The sequence below is a fragment of the Nelumbo lutea genome, chromosome 6 (genome assembly GCF_056320005.1).
Source record: "Nelumbo lutea isolate HS-2025 chromosome 6, American lotus-T2T, whole genome shotgun sequence".
Classification (NCBI taxonomy): domain Eukaryota; kingdom Viridiplantae; phylum Streptophyta; class Magnoliopsida; order Proteales; family Nelumbonaceae; genus Nelumbo; species Nelumbo lutea.
Window position 1 is genome coordinate 14,461,476 of NC_142689.1, and position 18,473 is coordinate 14,479,948.

General features: G+C 36.9%; 1 protein-coding gene across 4 annotated transcripts; it reads left to right on the forward strand.

Moving 5' to 3' along the window:
• The first annotated feature begins 1,588 nt into the window (after positions 1 to 1,588).
• Positions 1,589 to 12,653, forward strand: OTLD1 (OTU-like cysteine protease family protein). Of its 4 annotated transcripts, none has more exons than XM_088949995.1 (10): positions 1,589 to 2,105; positions 2,257 to 2,379; positions 2,459 to 3,327; positions 8,530 to 8,691; positions 9,427 to 9,504; positions 11,044 to 11,122; positions 11,208 to 11,353; positions 11,469 to 11,534; positions 11,851 to 12,022; positions 12,262 to 12,653. In XM_088949995.1, the coding sequence occupies exons 3-10, from the start codon at positions 2,644 to 2,646 to the stop codon at positions 12,483 to 12,485; spliced, it is 1,611 nt and encodes a 536-aa protein (XP_088806121.1). In that variant the 5' UTR covers positions 1,589 to 2,105; positions 2,257 to 2,379; positions 2,459 to 2,643; the 3' UTR covers positions 12,486 to 12,653. The 4 variants fall into 4 exon arrangements, with proteins under 4 accessions (XP_088806121.1, XP_088806120.1, XP_088806117.1 ...); XM_088949994.1 differs by having other exon boundaries at positions 1,761 to 2,105; positions 2,253 to 2,379; XM_088949991.1 differs by having other exon boundaries at positions 1,761 to 2,105; positions 2,253 to 3,327.
• The last annotated feature ends 5,820 nt before the right edge of the window (positions 12,654 to 18,473 follow it).

Sequence of the window (18,473 nt, forward strand, 5' to 3'; positions counted from 1 at the left end):
TGTACACCAATGATGTTTTATGTCGGTTCCAAACGCAGCCTTAGGAACAATGCAAATGAATTTTTGTGCCTCTCAGTTCTACACAAACAATTAATTATTTTCCTTTTTTTCTAATTTAAAAAAAAATCTAATTGATATAAAACAAGACTATGGTTTTGTTTGATACCATTGTCCTCTCTACCTGAAATGTTTTGGATTTGTTAATACAAATTTATGAACATGTATTGTCACATGACATGCAAGAGTCATTTGAAAAAATGCATGTGTAAGATTGATGATTGCCATTTATAGGTGAGACATCAAGTTGGGTGCTTCAAGTAGAGATTGCAATTTGTAATGATCAGACCAAAAGGTTTTAGGTAGAAATGGCAACAATACGAAACACAACCTAAGTTATAACGTACGACATTAACGGAATTCAACTATGAACTAGACAATAATAGTCAAAATAAATCATCTACAAAGAAAATTATGCACACAAAACTTTGCGGCGCAAATTTCATCTGCGCTAAAGAGTGCAAATGGGAGTGTAAATCTTGATTTAGTTTTGTTTTATTTGTTTGTGAGAAGTAAAATGGGAAATAAAATAATATTTCCACTTTATATGAAAGAGATTTATGGCTGGAGGAAGGTCATTTATTTGGGAGGAACAAAAATAGGAAGCAAATTGATGTGATACCCAATTTATATAAGAGAGAATTAGGGTAGGAAGAAAGTGATGCAAATTTTACATTACTTCGTCAAGGCTCAATTTAGAAAGGGTACAAATACAAAAACATATTATTGCAAAACAAGGTTTAGAAAATACAATGTGCTTTATAATTGTACTCTTCCCAAATTGAGCCTTAGGCTGTATTTGTTTTGGATATAAATATTTATCGATGTAAAAGTATATCGATGGAGCTCAACACTGATTGGTTTAAATGAGTGAACTGTTATAACTTTGAAAAATGTGATTATTGATGTAAATATTTACATTGATTATCAATGCAAAACTCTACCATAAGTGAAATTTACATGTAAAACTACATTTCATTCAAACACCAACAAATATGGACCAGGGGTGGAGTTTCACATCAGTCCATATTTATACTAAAACAAATGCAGCCTTAGATACAAAGTTTGTAATATCAATGGCTGCAAATCGGAAAATGTGTAAACTTTGGATTAAGTAAAAGTACAAATCATAATAGTTATGAACCCGATAAGCCAAGCCATACCCAAGTTTAACCCAACACGATTCCAGTCTGACTCGGGCTTGGGTTGGGCGCGCTCAAGTTACAGCCCTAGCGATGAAAGGAATCCAGAAACATGGCCAGGTGATGGATCAACCGGTTCAATCAACCAATTCAGTGCGGTTTAAAAACATTGAAGCAAATGGGTGTGTTTGGTTGCTTAGATGGATAGCCCAGTTCTGGTTTGAGCTTTTTTCCAGTTGGTTGCTACTTGCTAGCAGGGCTTAAGCAACCCAAATCAGGGCCCGGCCCAGACTATTTCCATCACACATGAATAAACATACCTTTCTTCACTAAGCAAAAACTGGAAAGTTGAATGCTTATACACAAAGCAAAAACTGGAAAGTTGAAACGTGCAAGTCAAACAAGGAAGAGGTCTGTCTCCACGGCCCTAGCCCACAGCAGCACTGCTCAGATTCTTCTTGCTTTGGGACTTGGAAATTACTGTGATTCCAGATGGCAAAATCGGGAATTTAAAACCATCAGATCGCTACAAAGAGGCCAGGCTTTTGCTTCCTGCGTCCTGGTGATCGTTTTGTGAAGTGACGCGTGTACGTTCCACCATCGACGAGCCGTCTCTGGCGAAATCCTGGTCACGGGGCAGTGCGTCTCCCCCACAATAAAAGGCAGCCTCTCATTTCCTGTCTCGGCCTCTCTCTCTCTCTCTCTCTCTGTCTCTCTCTCTGCGTCAAGAAGAAAAAATACTATTCTTCTTTACGTTTTCTCGTTTTTTGTGTGCGTGTGTGTTCGTGTGTCCGTTTCTTTTCATAAACCCTAGAATTTTCAGTTCGAATCCTGTACTTGGTCTGAATTAATCAAACTGTGTGTGAACATCTTCTGCAGATCTCATACGCTTTGGGACTCGACCAGGTTAGTCTGTTGAATCTTTTCCTCGTTTTTTTTTTTCGAATTTCACTTCTCTCTGATGGGTTTACCTGGGTTAATGTAAAGGATTTTTTGTGCTTTTTTTCCTTTTTGAATTGATTCTGGTGATTGATGCTGTGGGATTTTGGGCAGGTAGATTAATGAGGTTTTGTCTGGGTTCTGGGGTCTCGTGGTTCATGGAAATTGATGATTTTGATATGTGCTGAGGTTTGCGGAGGTGAATTCGAGTCCGAGGTGCTGAAAAGGAAGGTGTTTTCTGGTAAAATTTCAGTTTCTAGAGGGGTTTTGTTGTTTCAGTTAGAGGTCCTGGTCTCATGAGAATTGTTAGGGGGATGCAGAGATCGATTCGGGAGGAGCAACAGGCATTGCTGGGCTGGAAAAAATCCTTCAGCCAAGGAATTGGCGTCACCGTGCCAAAGGCAAGGACGCGTGATAAACTGCACAGTAGGAATTTGGGGCTCTAAGTTCCGGAGCGAGACAGGGCAGCGAGGGTGGCTTTGATAATTAAACTTAAAGGAGAAATATGACTCGTATATTGGTTCAGCGAGGTTCCGGTTGTTCTTCATCGAACCCAAGCCGCTCTTCATTGCCTGGTTCTTCTTCGGCTCCACCTCAGCAGCAGTTCGCACCTCAGCTTCCTTCTGCATTGAAGGAAGAGGAACACGAGGAGGTGGTACTAGACCCAGGAGGTTCAGATGATTTTCTGGAGCATTGTGGTAGTGGAGATGATAATAGGACGATAAAAAATGACGAAATTCTGCCTGAGAACGTTCGGGTTGTTCAAAACGAAAACGCGTCTGATGAACTTGTTGAAGAGAAAAACAGTAATGAAGACGCTGTGGATTTTGGTGCCGTGGTAAATGAGTTGAATGGGCTGCAGATTACAGAAAAGCCTGATTTGGATGATAATGAAGGCTCAAGTGGTGGTTCCTTGCAGATTGTTGCTGGTGGTACATATCCTCCTCCCCCTCCGGTTCCGCCTCCAAAACCCTCAGTAGCAAACTCAGCTCCCAGGAGAACTGTTTCAGGGGGTTCAAATACTGTGCGAATCGGTTCTTCTAGAAGAGCAGTGGCTTGGCCTGTTGTTTCGACTCGGACCTCACCATCAGATTCTCGGCCTTCTTCTCCCAGGTCTTACGGTGAAGGGGAAGGCTACAATAGTGCAGATGAGCAGAACCCATCTTTTGGATCCTCCTATGGTGATGCAGTAAGTTCTGGTTACTAACAACCTAGTTAGTGGTTTTCCAATAAGTGTTAGGTGTTGAATTTGATCCCTGGTCTTGCTTTTCTCTCCTATTTGTTAATTCCTTCTTGGTAGCTTGAACTTATTAGCTCATTTACCAAACAGTTGGAGCACATTGTGTTGTTCTAGTTGCTGGCTTTGCTTCCTCAATAAAGTCCTGTTAAGTTTTGTTTATGTTTACTTGGAAAACTAAAACGCTTGCCTTCTTTGGTTTTTCTTTTCAAGATGAATCTTTTAAGTCCATTTCTGCCGTCTTTTTTCTTTGTTGTCTGTGCATATGGATGGGTGGTTGGACGCATATCTTTGTATCTGCCTTTATGAAGCAATTACAGTCAATGTAGCTATACAACACCTAGGTGTTTTTTCCTTCTTAGTGAGGCATTGCCTGGCCAATTACTGGGAGATGTGAAGATAATAAATCAGGATTCATTGGGCCCCCCTCGACATTCCTCAAGGACGGTGATCACTACGTTTCTAACGGTTATAGTGAGAGCATTTCCATGTTACATGCATTCTTAATTTCAGAGGTGACATACATAGAACAATGTGAGAAGTTGTAACCTTCCCAGTCTATCCCATCCTTCCTACTCTTTTGGCGGAGTCTTATAACTTTTGCACAAATCTTCCATATTTTACCCTGAGAGAGAATAAGAAACGTATTGCTTGTTTAATGAATTAATTTAAAATGTTAGAAGATGTTAGAGGCCTAAAGTTCTAATTCAGACTCTACCCTAACCACCTTTATCTTCTAAGTTTTAACTATACGTCCTCTGTCTGCTAAGTTCTAAGTTCTGACTGTAGTATCCTTTCTCTAAATTTATTCTTTGGATTAGCTTCACAAAGAATCGTTTTTAACCCCAAATTTATTCTTTAAAAAGTGATTTTTTTTGGAGCAGAATGTCAACTAAAAATAACCTAATTTTCCAACTGACAAATGCACAATAACAAATGTTTGTTGTCAAAAGGTCCAGCCCATTCTGCATTTGTATAGATTCAATCTATAGTTTACAATTATGGAATTAAGAATTCCTTTACTAAGAGAACCTTTACAATTATTGGAATAAAGATCTCTCCCCACTCCCCCCCCCCCCTTTCAACTAGTGTTATTCATCCTCGTTCTTTTTAATATAAAAGATTTTTATTAAAAATAAAGAAAAATGAGATCCTCCTTCCTCTTCCCCTTCCTCCTCACCCCCCCTCTTAAGGAGGCATAAACCTCCGTGTGTTCAGGAGGCTTATGCCTCTTACATTCTGAACTACACGGGATTTCAGTTGGCTTAACTGCTCACTTATGCAGCACTTTTCTAATACACGGCATGCTTCCTCTAAGATGTGAAAATGCCTCTTTTAAATGAAGCTACTTTTATGTCATTGAAATAATCTAAGACCACCTAGATCTTTGATTTCAAAATTTGTATCTAGAAATCGCTTCACAAATTATACACATTGTTTTTAATGCCAACAATATTTACCTTCTTCAAAAAAAACAAAAAAACCACCCTTGTATATATTAGTACAACAAATAACTGATCATTTCTCTTTGTAAATAAGGTATAGTCAATCTGTGAGTGGCTGAATCTAATAACTCTTAAGGACCCCAAAAAAGAAACAGAAAATATATCATCCTTAAATAAAATGTGAACAGACATCTAGGAGTTCTACTGCCAAAATTGATCATGGATCGCTCCCGATTCTGTACTTGAATTCTGCTAAAAAAAATCTGTTATTTGGTTATTCCTTTCATAACAGATAGCCCACATAGCCGCTGCTGCAACAGCTGACCAGCAGACCTTCCTTTTCATGGTCATACCCACAACTTGCCATTCTTCTGCAAGCTGCTTCACTGAACTAGGGAAGCTGGAAGCACCACTGCAGGTTTAAAGCCCTTATAAAGTGGTGCCAAACTAAGGCCCCAAAACAACAGTGCAAAAAAAGTGATTTAAGACTTTTTCCCCTCTTCTACAAAGCACACAAAGCGGGTATGGACTATGGAGTAATGAAATCCTTCTTCAGCAGCATATATTTGTAAGACACATCTCCCAAGTTGCCACCTACATAAAAGACTTTACTTTTGCCTTGATTGGGAAGAATTCACCCGCCTCCCCAACATTGCCTTTGTAGAAAGATTTAACTCAGAAATCCCAAGTGTGTCTGCTTCTGGTATCTAGATTCTTGGGCTTGCAGGTTTAAGTGCTGATTTTGGAGCATAGCAAGAAGCTCAGCCACTAAATTCAATTCCCAATCATTGAAACACCTTCTAAAAGGAGGAGCCCATATGACTCTGTTCTCATCTGCCACATAGGATTCAGCTACCCACACCATTTTGTTCTCAGGTACATTAAATAGGGTCGGATACATGCCAAGCTCTCTCCCCACATCAAGGATCTAATCAGAAATGTAATTTAGTGCCATCTGCTACCATGAATCTAATTCCCTTTCACTTATTGGAACATATTTACCCAGTGGTAGTTGCATATACACTAACCTTTGTTTCCAAAATTGTATTTGGGAGAATATTTTTGGAGTAGGTGAGCACCTCCAAGGGACAAAGAAAGTCTTTTCAAGGAATCTTTATTCCCCACCTACAAGAAGAGGAAAGATATTTGGAGATATACAAGGACCGTCACCCTTTGATCATTGTGAGAGGAAAAATTGATGCATATATTGTCATTCTTTCTCAGTGAATGATATCATAAGGGGGTTGAAAGCATAGACGATCTTCCCTACAAATCTTAGTTGGTCATAAAACAGTTTTGAACCACTCCATGATTACGATCACTGAAATCATAAAGAAAAACAGAAAGAACTTGTAGTGGCACTTGTCGTGAGGAGAATAGGAGAAAGAAGACAGGAAGAAGACTGATTTGGGTTGTATTTGGTACCATTTGGTTGATCAATACGAGTTTGTGAGGGAGATTTTTTTCCTACCTGAAATGTTTTGGGTTGATCAATACAAATTGCTGTTTCTGCCTGAAGCGTCAAATTTATTGTTTCAACTATAAACATCAATGATCAGTCCCACACATACATTTTTCTAGTTGAAGTGACTCGTATTTGATGCAACAAAAGATTTCTCACCAATTTGTATTGATCTTTGATCAACTCAAAATGTTTCATTGTAGAATCAGCAATGATACCAAAGACAACCTTGGAGACAAAGAAAAACCATGTGGGTGTGTGCTCCTTTTCATTAGAATTTATGACTCTCCAACTAATAAATCAAGTTGCATAAATACCTTTTCTATAAACAGCAACAAAAACACAAAAAAGTTAACTGATTTCAATGTAATTGTAGATCCCGCCCATATCCATTTCTTCTTCCCTATGTCAATCATGCCCAGCTTACTTGCATTATAATTCAGCTTAGATTTGACACTTTTTATAAAGATATATGCTAATCGATTCTTAGTGCTACGAAAGGAAGGCACACTTCTCAGGACAGCACCCAATCCCTGATAAAATGCATGTTCACCTCTATGTGCTCACTCCTATCATGCTGAATTAGGTTGTATGCAATTAATTGATCTTGGTTACCACAGTACAACATCATTAGGCTATCATACTCGGTTTCCAACTCATCCAATGGTGATTAAACCCAAAGCATCTCTGAGACACCATGGCTCATGGTTCTGTACTCAGCCTTTGCACTAGATTGAGCCACAACAGATCTTGATTCACCAAGATATTTCCATCCACCAACAAAAGTACAATACATAGAAGTGGAGCATCCGCCCATAACCAGAAAACAAAATTCTCTGCATGAGTAATAAAAATGATGAATTGATCACAACCCTAAATTTGAATTCAATGAGTTAATGAATTGGGTAACTATGGGTGTAACATAATTACCAATGTTTTGAGAATCCTATAATTTAGGATTCAAATTGAGTTGCAGATAAAATGATTCAAATACTAGATCAAATCATATTATGGAATTATTGATTTATTGTACAATTTATGAGCCAATTGTTGAGCTGAATCATAAATTGGGATTTGAAGTCCAATTTGGCAGTTTAATGTGAATTGTATTTTAAATATTTAAAGACACTTCAGGCCTCATTTTAAACTTTCTTGTTATTTAATGTGGGGTATACATATTGCTGAGCAGTCGTGTTGATTTTTTTAGCTTCTCTTCTTCCTTATTTGCTCTTTCTTTTATTGTTTGAAAATAGGGGTTCTGCCCCATATTCCTATCCTTTGTTCAAAATGAGAAATGCATCAAGGACCTTTATGAGAAGGACCTTCACCCCACATTTTTCTTTTACTTCTCCAATGTGTAAACATTTTTTTCTTATTCTTTATGTTATGATGTATATAACAAATATTGCATTGTCTCTGTCTCTGAGTTGCATCATTGCTCTAAAATTGAATTTTGATGGTAATTTTTTTAGCGGGAGCCTCATGCACTGGGCTGTCCTTTTATTATAGTTAGTGTCAATGACATTTTAGTTGTGCAGATTGACTTTTTTTGCTATCTTTGTATATTATAGAATGTTCTGTAATAGAATCTTATACTTCTTATCCACTTCTTATCACATCCGAACTCAGAAGCCAAAAAGTAGGGGTGCAACTTGGGCAGGCCCAACCTGAGCCCAGACCAACCCAGCCTGCAATTTTATATGGGCTGGGCTGGGCCTATCCGTTGGTAGCCTGAGCCCAGCCCAACTGCATACATACATATGTTATGTATGAGTTTAATAGGTTCTTGCAACTTCTTAATACATTGAGCATAATAGGCCTGCCTAAGTGTAATTGACCAACCCGAGCCCAGCCCAAGCTTGAATTCAACCTGAGTGTGTCAAATTTCAGTTGGGCCTGCGTTGACCTTAAACCTGGCCCATCCCACCCAACTTGTACTCCTACCAAAAAGTAGCTATAAACTAAATTCAACCTTTGATTTGTGTAAAGCAGCTATAAACTGAAGAACTTTGACCCTTTTCTGGGGAGGGATAATACTTACTATTCATAAAAAAAGTGTGATAAATGTACAAGTGTTGCCCATGTATAACAAGCTACCTTTCAATGGGGCTACAACAAATTGCTTAACATTTTGAATCATTACTATTCATCAAAGAAAAACAACATTTTGAATCATTACTTTTTATGGTTAGAATAACTGTATTATTACAAGTTCCAGTAAACATCAACATGTTGTGCTTATTTCAGGAAAGAGAACGCCAGTTTGAGATTGATATTCGACGGACCAAGGGTTTAGAAGTTAAACGAATGATGGAAGATGGAAATTGCCTTTTTCGTGCTGTTGCAGATCAAGTATATGGGGACACTGAAGCTTATGATTTGACTAGGCAAATGTGCATTGATTATATGGTATACTTATCTTCACATGTAAAAATTTTGTATATCTATGTTGTTATATTTTCTCCTTCTGTTTGGATGGGTGAAGGCCATATAGATTATTTGCTGCATCTAATTCTTGCACTCTCCAGACCTAAGTACCACTAACACTTTAGATAAGAAAAGGTGCTCAAAGTTTACATAGGGCATTAATAGAATTATGTATTTAAATAGCTATAAAACCACAAAGTTGAAATAGGTAAATAGGAAGCAATAAACAACAATTACGGAATTCAATTAAGATGAAGTGTCAAGAGATTAAATACTCTATTCTTTGGTCTGGACAGTGCAAGAATAAGTGTGCCCTCTGTTTGAGCACCTTTGCTGTATCTATTCATAATGGATTTGATTTTTAATCTTTAAGTGTTAGTGGTACTCTGGCAGTGATTTTTATGGTTACTCAATGCTCTAATAACTCATTAGCCCTGTTTAGTTTCTCAAAAAAAAAAGTATGAGTGTTAATTTTGGAGCTTTCTCATATTATTTGGTTGCAAATTGTTTTTTGTTTTTTGGCTAAATTGTTTCGTTGCAAATTGATCAATCACTTACTTTTTTGAAAATTTTTTCTATCATGTATCTTTGAACTTTTAAAGTGCTCTCACTCTCGGTTTCATTTGGATGCATGGGAAAACTAGTTATATTTTGGTATTTTGGTTTTGTTGTTGATGTTTTGAAGGTGAGTCCTGATTATCCTTTCTCTTTATTCAGGAGAGGGAGAGGGATCACTTCTCTCAATTTGTAACAGAAGGTTTCACATCTTATTGTAAGAGGAAGAGGAGGGACAAGGTACTGATTCATCTAGCTTGTTTGCTCAACCCTTGGGCAGTCTGAGATACAAATGGAGGATTTATTTATTTAATCATTCTCATTTTGATATTTGTTGTGAAACTGGTACACTTGTTGATGGCAGAAAGGTCATTTCCATCTCAACTCTCAAGCACGTAGTTGTCAAGGCATATGGATGATTTTGAGACGTCAATAGAGCACCTAGGCACTGCAAGTTTTTGACAGAAGAAACCTAATTTCTAGGTTAATTCCCTAGTTTATTCCAAAATTGCATAGTAGCAAAACTGTTTGATAAATAATAGTGAGTTTCATAAGAAACATGGTAAATCATCACATTAGAAATATGATAGTTCTTCTGTTTTGTTTATAGGTTGGGGAGTTAAGAGATTTTATCTCCATCTTTCTGTAATTAATTTTTAATGAAAGATGAGTTGTTGATAAAAAATAGCACTTCAGATCAACTATTTTCAATGTTTCAAACACAATATTAGAGTATAACAAGTATTTTATCATGCAATCGTATGTCATGAAATTATGAGCAACTAAAGATGGCTATAATTTTTTTTACTAACAGAAAGATTTTAGAGAGATTAATTAAAAACAAACCATGGTGCGGAGAGAGATTGTAGAAAAAAAATGAAAGGAAAAAAGGGCAAGGCCCTCCTCTTTTGTCTTTCTCTTTTTTTTTTTTTGTCTTTACTCTTTCCAAAAAGCCTTCGATGGGGTGTGGGGGTGTGTGTGTGTGTGTGTGTAACCGCCATGGTGCCTTGTTGCCTTAGGCAATGCCTTGACAAATATGCTTGAATGCCAAAATATTTGCTTTGTTGTCATTTGGTAACAGACAATCAAAGTACTTGATGAATCATTTTTGACTTGGGGGAACTTGGCATAAAAGTCCTGCAAGTTGAAGTGTAATAGAAGTTTCACTTGAAGATTTTTTTTTTTTTTTTTGATAGATTAGTTTCACTTGAAGATTGGACGTGTTTCATTTCTAGAAAGATTAAAAGAGATGCTTTGGAACATTGTTTTATGACCTATTTTGATGTTTGTATCCTTGATTTTTAAAAGAATCATCGGACTTGAATCATGCTGTACATGAACAGGCCCTGTGGAATCTAGTAGAATATGTGGTGTGGCATGATATGGGCTATATTCTATCTGTTTCATTTAATAGTGATGAAATTCATTCATTTCCTCTGCATCAATCATGGATGACGCTATCAGAGTGAAACATGGAAGCTAAGCAAAAGGGGGTAAACTGTAAGGGGCAAATATCAATTGAAAGGCAAGAAATCCCTGAAAATATGGTTTAGTTACTGACAAGAAGTGTTTCAACTATAACCACCCTGATTTCATTTGTTATCTATTAATAGTTTTCCCTAGGGGTTTCATTTGTTACCTACTAATAATTTCCCCAGGAAAAACAAATGTGTGTTTGCTATTCTTTTCTTGTGGTATGTCATTGGCAATGTTTTTGTTTTGTCCCATTTTTTTGTCCTTTTCTTGTAATGATTTCTTCCTCTGTCGTTCCTGTGATAGGTCTATGGAAACAATGTGGAGATTCAGGCTTTATCTGAAATGTATAATCGCCCCATCCATATCTATTCCTATAGTACAGGTACTATTCCATTAAAAATGAATGGTTCATTAATGCCTCAGGAAACAGTTTGTAGTGCAATATTATAACCATTCTATTAATGTAGAGCCTATCAACATTTTTCATGGAAGCTACAATACGGATATGCCACCCATACGACTAAGTTATCATCACGGAAATCATTACAATTCACTTGTTGATCCACGTCGATTAACCATTGGTGCAGGCCTTGGATTGAGCAGTCTACGAGGGGTGAGCCACTATGCTGACCTTTCCTTTTTTCTTTCACTAGGCCTCATTGCTTTGTTATAATATCTTTCCGATGGTTACAACTAACTTATACTCCTGTATATTGCCTGCATTGTAGGCTAATATTGATAAGGATCAGGTGAAGGATGCTATCAGAGCTCAACAAGACCAACAGATTGAAAATGTTAGTGCTTTTCCTATTGTCATTTATGAAAATTAACAAAAAATGAAGTCATGGATTGATAATCTAAGTTGAAGTCATTGGATGAATGTCGATACCAAAATATAAATTCAGTTATACTAAAACCTTGGAAGAATGCGCGTTCATCTTAAAATGTACTACTTGAATCTTCAAACTTAAAAAGTATCATGTTGTTTGGGGTAAACTTAAATGCAAAAGTGGGATTTGAGGCTGAAGTGGTTATTTCGACATAACTTCCACAAACACCTCTTTGGTACAGCAAGTAACAAAACTTTGTTCTGTAAAATGTTGCATACAGGCACTTATAGCTGAAGGAAGGTTCTACTCTGATCTTGAGCTTACTGAGAAGGAGATCGAGCGCATGGTGATGGAAGCCTCTCGTGCTGAATATCTTGCTGATGACCGATTCAAGCAGCAGCTTGGCTATAGAGAATCTTCTTCTAGTGCTGAGCCATCATCTTCTGGGGCCAGTAAGTACCATTTTATTTCATCTTTTTTTTTTGGGTTATAAATGCGAATGAACCATACTTGCGTACCATGACACCCAATGTGTGCTCCGTCACAACTTTCATTGCAAACTGAAATTTCTAAGGGACGAGTCCCTGTTGGGCTAAATGTGCTTCAAAAATGATATTTGTTTATCTCACTTGATGTTGCGGCTTTCTAGTGATGCATTTTTTTCTTACAACTGATACACATTTACACTCAGTGACAGGGCCGTCACGCAGTGAATCCAAGCTGGATGGTGCTAGGGAGAGAGGTCTGTCTGCTACTGTCTTGAATAGCAGTATGCAGATGGTCCTGTCAATGGGATTTAGCTACTTGCAGGTGATAGAGGCTTACAGCATATTTGGCGATGATGTTGATTCAATCATTTGCTACCTACTTGAGACAGACAATAGTAGCCGGCGCAAGGGGAAGGCGACCGAGTAGTAGCCACAGAAACAAAATTGGGGGAGACTATGATGGCTTCATTTGGATAAAAAGAAGGGAATGAAGACCCTTGTGGTGATTTGGAAGCCCAAAACCCTTTGAACAGTGTATGTTAAAGAATTATGAACAATAAAAGTTAATAGATTTTCTATTTAGTTTGTAGTTTCAGACTAAGGTTCCAAAAAGATTTAGTCTTTAGAGGTTACGACCTTATGTCCTTATCCAGTCTAGCCCTCCCAAGACAACATAATACAATTTAATTAATTCATTGAGGAAATATAGTAAAGAACGTGTTTACGTAACTGTTACATAATATACCTCGTCTAACAGAACCTATGCCTAATTTTCTCATGAAAATTCCGTTTCATGGGAACCACCATGTCTCTAGAGCCAAGGTATCCAACGATATCTAGGACCCTGTTTGTATATGCTTTTGTTGTCGAGAATGCCGTGGAAATTTTAATTAAGCCAGAGAGCTCTTTTGGCGTATAGTAAAAAGTTGCTTCTACGGCCGCCGCCCCGTCGTGGACGGCTTATGCGTTTGCGATGGGTTGCATTAATTTAGTTGGAAGAACCGTTTTTTGAGAAAACCATATTTCTCTTGTTTGCAATTGTTGCTGCCTGTTTGGTACTAGGAAAAGTTTTCAGTATTAGTAATCATTGGTCAGTATTACATCACTGTTACACCATTGTTTTATTGGCTAAGTTGTGTGTTTCCGATTTCTGAGACATGGGTGGACTATTTTTTTATATGAAAAAATGGTTTTAAATAACTGCTCGTTTTCTAAAACATCGCTTTTTTTTATGTGGTGTCATTTTCTGGAGCAGTGGCAAAGATGCCAAACAGACGCTTAATTAAACAGTAGTGTTCTTGAGAAGCTATTTAAAGTAGATTCATAATCACAGTTTTAGCATTTGGAAAGCCTATGCTGGCTTTCCGAATTTTCACCAAACACACTGGTGTTTCTATGTGGGGTCTTGCTTGGAACACCAGAAGTTGTGTCCCATATGGCTATGAAGTAGTGTTAGGTTAAAAATTTTGAGAGACAAACATAGGCTTATATGAGCTTGAGAGATTGATTATCTGTTAGACCTGGCAAAAAGTTAACTCAACATGCAACCCGACTTAATCCAATTCAAAAAAATAGGATTAGGGTCCCATATCTACATACTTGAACTTGAGAATGATCTGACCCACGTCACTCTCTCTCTCCCTCCTCCGTTCTCTTTCAACCCAAATATTCAGTCGTCTAAACTATTCCCCCTCCTCTGTATCTTCTGATTTCACAGTAGATTCTAAATCGGCCAAAAAAAGTAGAAAGACCACCTTTCGTATCTTTTGCATAACCTACAGCTAGGTACGAAGACCCTCTTTGTTAATTGTCGCCAATTTATTTATTAATTGAGGAGTTAATTAAACCTTTCCCCGAGTTCCTCGTTCCCCATTAAGGGTCCAATTCTCTAACAATTTTCCCAGAGTTCCTTGAACTCATCATTCCTCTTCTGTACAAGGCATTCAACACAGTGGCCGAAAATATACATATCATTAGAAATATCACCTCCATCAACAAATTTTCCTGACTTCTTCAACTCAAGTCTGTTAGCTGAGGGCGGGCGGTGGCGACCACATTTGATGGAGAATGAAGGAGGGCTTTGCCGAAAGGAGAGAGAAGAAAGGAGAAAGGAATAAATGAGAGAGAGAGAAGGGGAAAAACAAAACGAAATATTGGGCTGAAGCAGAATGAAGGGGAAAGAGACAACTACTCCAAGAGAAGCGGAGAGGCAAGGCAGGATAAAAATAATTTTAGTTTTTTTGGAATATAGACTCCCGTTAACGGTTTGGGCTCCCGTTAAATTGTAATTAAATAAGGGAGAATGATGTGGCCCTTTTTGATTCGTGGTTGCAGGAAAATTTATGCAACGTTGATTCAGATGATGTGAGCTCATCTAAGATTCTTTTATCTATAACATTTGTGATGGTGCGTTAAGCCTAATGGTATATTAATGGTAGGAAAGGATTTTGTGTATTGTGAAAAAAAAAACTTGAGTAATTTAGGGTAAATTTTTATCTTATATATCTATATTATTTTAAAAAGCAGGAATCGCCTCAATAATATTTCTGTAATTTTCTAAGGATAAAATTTATCCGTCTAAATTTAAATTTATTGATAAAAAATAAGGACAAATAGGATAATTAGTTCTTGATATTAAATGAGTTGAAAATAGGTAATTTAAAGATATTCAATGCATTTAATTCTTTCTCACTAAATCTAACATTTAAACTATTAACTTGCATTCATGTTCATTGAATCATATATTTAAGTCATTTGTATTTCTTCTCATCATTAAGTTCTATTAATTAAATCCATACTTAATAAATTAATAATTCCAATAACATAAAAACTTATACTTCTAAAACCTACCTAGTAAAAATAGTGTTTTCATCTAGGTGGTGGTAAGAAATCAAGTCGTTAATTTGGGTCAAATGGGTTAATCATGTTGCCACGATTAAATAATAAAATTATAAAATAGATAAAAAAAAAATTTTGAGCCCCAAAATTTACTCACGATAGAGGGGTGGCCACCGAAACTTTATTAATATGCAGAAAACCGTTGAGGGGGGCACGTGAAGTGTCCAAGCAACCTAAAATCAACGAATTCTAAAAAAAAATGAAGACTTAAACCATCTGCTTTAATCAAGTTCTATACGTGTGAAGGAAGTGTATATGTGCAATCATAAACAGTTTTCTGAAACTCTAAGCAGCCAAGCTTCGCAAGAGCATTTGCCGGTTGGTTAGCCTCTCTGTAAATATGAACACAAATAAATCCAATTTATTTCTAAGTCCTATTTGAGAAATAGGACTTAGAAATTGTACAAGTACTATTTGAGAATATCAAGAGATTGAAGTCTGATTCCACCATTATCTTCTCTAAGTTAAGTGCAACCGCCAGGTGTAAGCCAAAAAAATTAAACAATAATAAAATGAACAAGTATAAATTAAAAAAATGGGAACATTTTTAACATACATATTAAACAATAATAAGTATGATAAATAAGAAATATTTTTATTAATAATGGAAATGGAATGTAAAATTTAAAACCAAATTGGAAATAAAAATATTTTCCTATTTTCTCTCATTAAATCTTATATTTAAGATATATTTTTCTCATCATTGAATTCTTGTAATTAAATCTACAATATTAATTTTAATAGTATAAAAATAAATATTTTGAAAAGTAATTTGAAAACAATATCATTTTCTTCCCTCTCGGTGGTGGGTAAGCAATTCGACCATTTGGGGTCAAATGGATTAATAAATAATGTCATAATTAAATAAAATAAATAATTATGAAATGTAAGAAGTATTTTTATTAATGACGAAAATTGAATGCCAATTTCAATTTTGGGCACATATATAATGTTATATATTTATAAAAAAATAAAATATCGGGTACATCTCTAATGTATTGAACAAAAAGTTTTATACATAAGAAATAAGTTGATCAATGACAAAAACGTCATACAAAATTTAATGTCAACATAGAAATCAAACAATTTTTATTTTTAGATGGTGGGTTAGTGGTTTGAGTCAAATTATACCATAGACAAACAAAAATTAAGTGAATTAAGAAAATACATAATGTAAAGGAAAAGTTACAGTCAAAGCCAGTTAAATATTTAAAATTATGATGCAGGTTGGTCTATAAACCAACAAAACTCTAACAACCAACTCTACATTTCAAATTATAAAATTCCTTGCCATGTCATCGAAGGCTTATGTGGTTGTTGCCAACATGGGACTCTTAGTCCATGTTGGACACCATGGTTTTCAAAACCAAACCGGAAAAACCGGGGTGATCGGTTCCATTTTACCCCATAATTGTTATTTCTCCCAAAACCATTGATTTAGTCAGCAAACCGCTGACCCAAGTGGTCTAACTGTTCGAACAGTCTAACAGTTTGGTCGGTTTTATTTTTTTAGAATTTTTTATTTTTTTTGTCAGAACAAGTCATCTGTTCGGTTCAAACGATCAAATCGTTCGACCCAGAACCGGACCCCTGACCGGTTTGTTGTTCGATTGGTTTTAAAAACCTTGTTGGAGAGAGAAAAATACCTATACCAAAAATGGGTTTTCAGTTTCTCTCCCACTCCCTTTGTTTCTCTATCTCCCTCCCTTCTCTCTCTCTCATAGTCATCTCTCGATCTCCTGCTCCCTTTATCTCTCCCACTCTCTAAGCTTTGGTTTGTAGCCAAAACAAAAGCCTCTCTCTCTCTCTCTCTATTGTTCTCCCTCAATCTTTCACATTCTTCTTTCTCACTCTCCTTCTCGATCAATATCTCATTTTCCCTTAATCTCTATCGTTCTCTAGTTGGTGTAAATATCTCATTATTACTTGAAAAAAAAAGATAAGAAAAATAAAGAAAAAAATGTATTATATATGTTTTTTTATTATATAAAAAATAATTTTATTATATAAATACATTATCAAGTCAGGATCGGGATCAAGCCGGGCTTTTTTCATAAAGGCTGAGCCTAGCCTGAAAAAGTCAGGCTCGAGCTTGAGCCCACAGGCAGGAAATCTTGTTGAACCCAACTTAGATCGGGCCAGTCCAAGCTAGCTTATTGGGCTACCCAACCCATGAATATGCCTAATTAAGAGTCTCATGTTGGCAACAACCACATAAGCCTCCGATGACACTACGAGGGTTTTTATAATTTGAAATATAGTAAAAGAATGGTAGGATCCATTTAATGGATGCCAAGAAAGGTGCAGAATGGGTGGGCGAATTTCAAAAATTTTCCTACCTTCTCCTAACTGGGAATCATATTCCCTAAATTTAGAATACAATATTCAAGAATTCTACTTGAACCATAATCAAACCATATCTGAACCAAAAGGGAACAGGAAGGATTATACCTGATCCGGAGAAACAGTATTTCCCAAAGTTGGTGTTCACGCCCAAAGAAGATGCCAAGATCCGCTTCTGCTGAAGATGACACAACTGTTGATGGAACGGAACCAGCAGGTGTGCGTCCTACACGCTGGATCATTCGCAAGAACCCACTGGAAACTCTGAACACTGAATCCTTTTTAGTCTTTTTTTGCAAGACTGATGTCAATAACTGATTTCTTGACTTCTTTCTCCAACAATGATCGAATCTTGCAAGAGGGGTTGGCGGCGACTGGAGGAGAACTCCTGGGATGAAGATGGCTGAACAGCTTTTCTTCTCTCTAGAGTTTTGAGATCTAATCTCTGTATGCAGAAGACTTTCTTCTCTCTTGGAAAAACTTTATTCGAAATCTGGTATATTCGAATTAGCTTTCTCCTCCTTTCTTCTTGATTAAGAAATTCTCCTAATTAGGAGTTATCCCAATCCAAATTAATATTTGGATAGGGGATAATCTTAATCATATCTGCAGATTAAGTTAGTTTACTCCTGATCTTATCAGGAGGTTACCAGATTCAAATCTAGTTTGATTTTGGTCTCCCAGAGTGGATAAGGTCAAAAGCCCAATCATTTTACTAACATCAATCTCAGATTCGCCCCTTTGATGGGTGATCATATCAGCCCAGCTCGTAATGGGCTTTTGGCCCATTAAGTGTTTAGTGTTTAACTAGTTTCCAATATGCCACCTAGTTGGGCTTCTTTGTATGGCATGGGACCCAAGCATTGATCTACACACCAGCCACATGGGTTCGGCCTAGCCTTTATTACAAGACCCAGCCAAATTCATTGAAAAACTCACTGACCCCTTGAGCCCATCATATGGACCCTATGGGCCCAACACTTACATTAAGTGGTCCCTGGGCCAAGCCATCTTATAAAAACCCAGGGGGTGTGGGCAGGTGCAAGATTAGCCTATTAGGTATTATCCTAAATGGTCTTACACTTAACCTCTCAGCCCTTAATGATCAAGCACTGCCCAACAAGAGAATACCTCTCCCTCGGCTGCAAGGAACAGTGCCACACTATCTACTCAC

Bases quoted from the DNA above. Each gene is read 5' to 3' on its own strand.
- OTLD1 (XM_088949995.1), top strand. From the start codon at position 2,644: ATGACTCGTATATTGGTTCAGCGAGGTTCCGGTTGTTCTTCATCGAAC. The intron at 3,328-8,529 runs GTAAGTTCTGGT...TGCTTATTTCAG, and splicing joins GATCCTCCTATGGTGATGCA to GAAAGAGAACGCCAGTTTGA. The intron at 11,535-11,850 runs GTTAGTGCTTTT...TGTTGCATACAG, and splicing joins AAGACCAACAGATTGAAAAT to GCACTTATAGCTGAAGGAAG.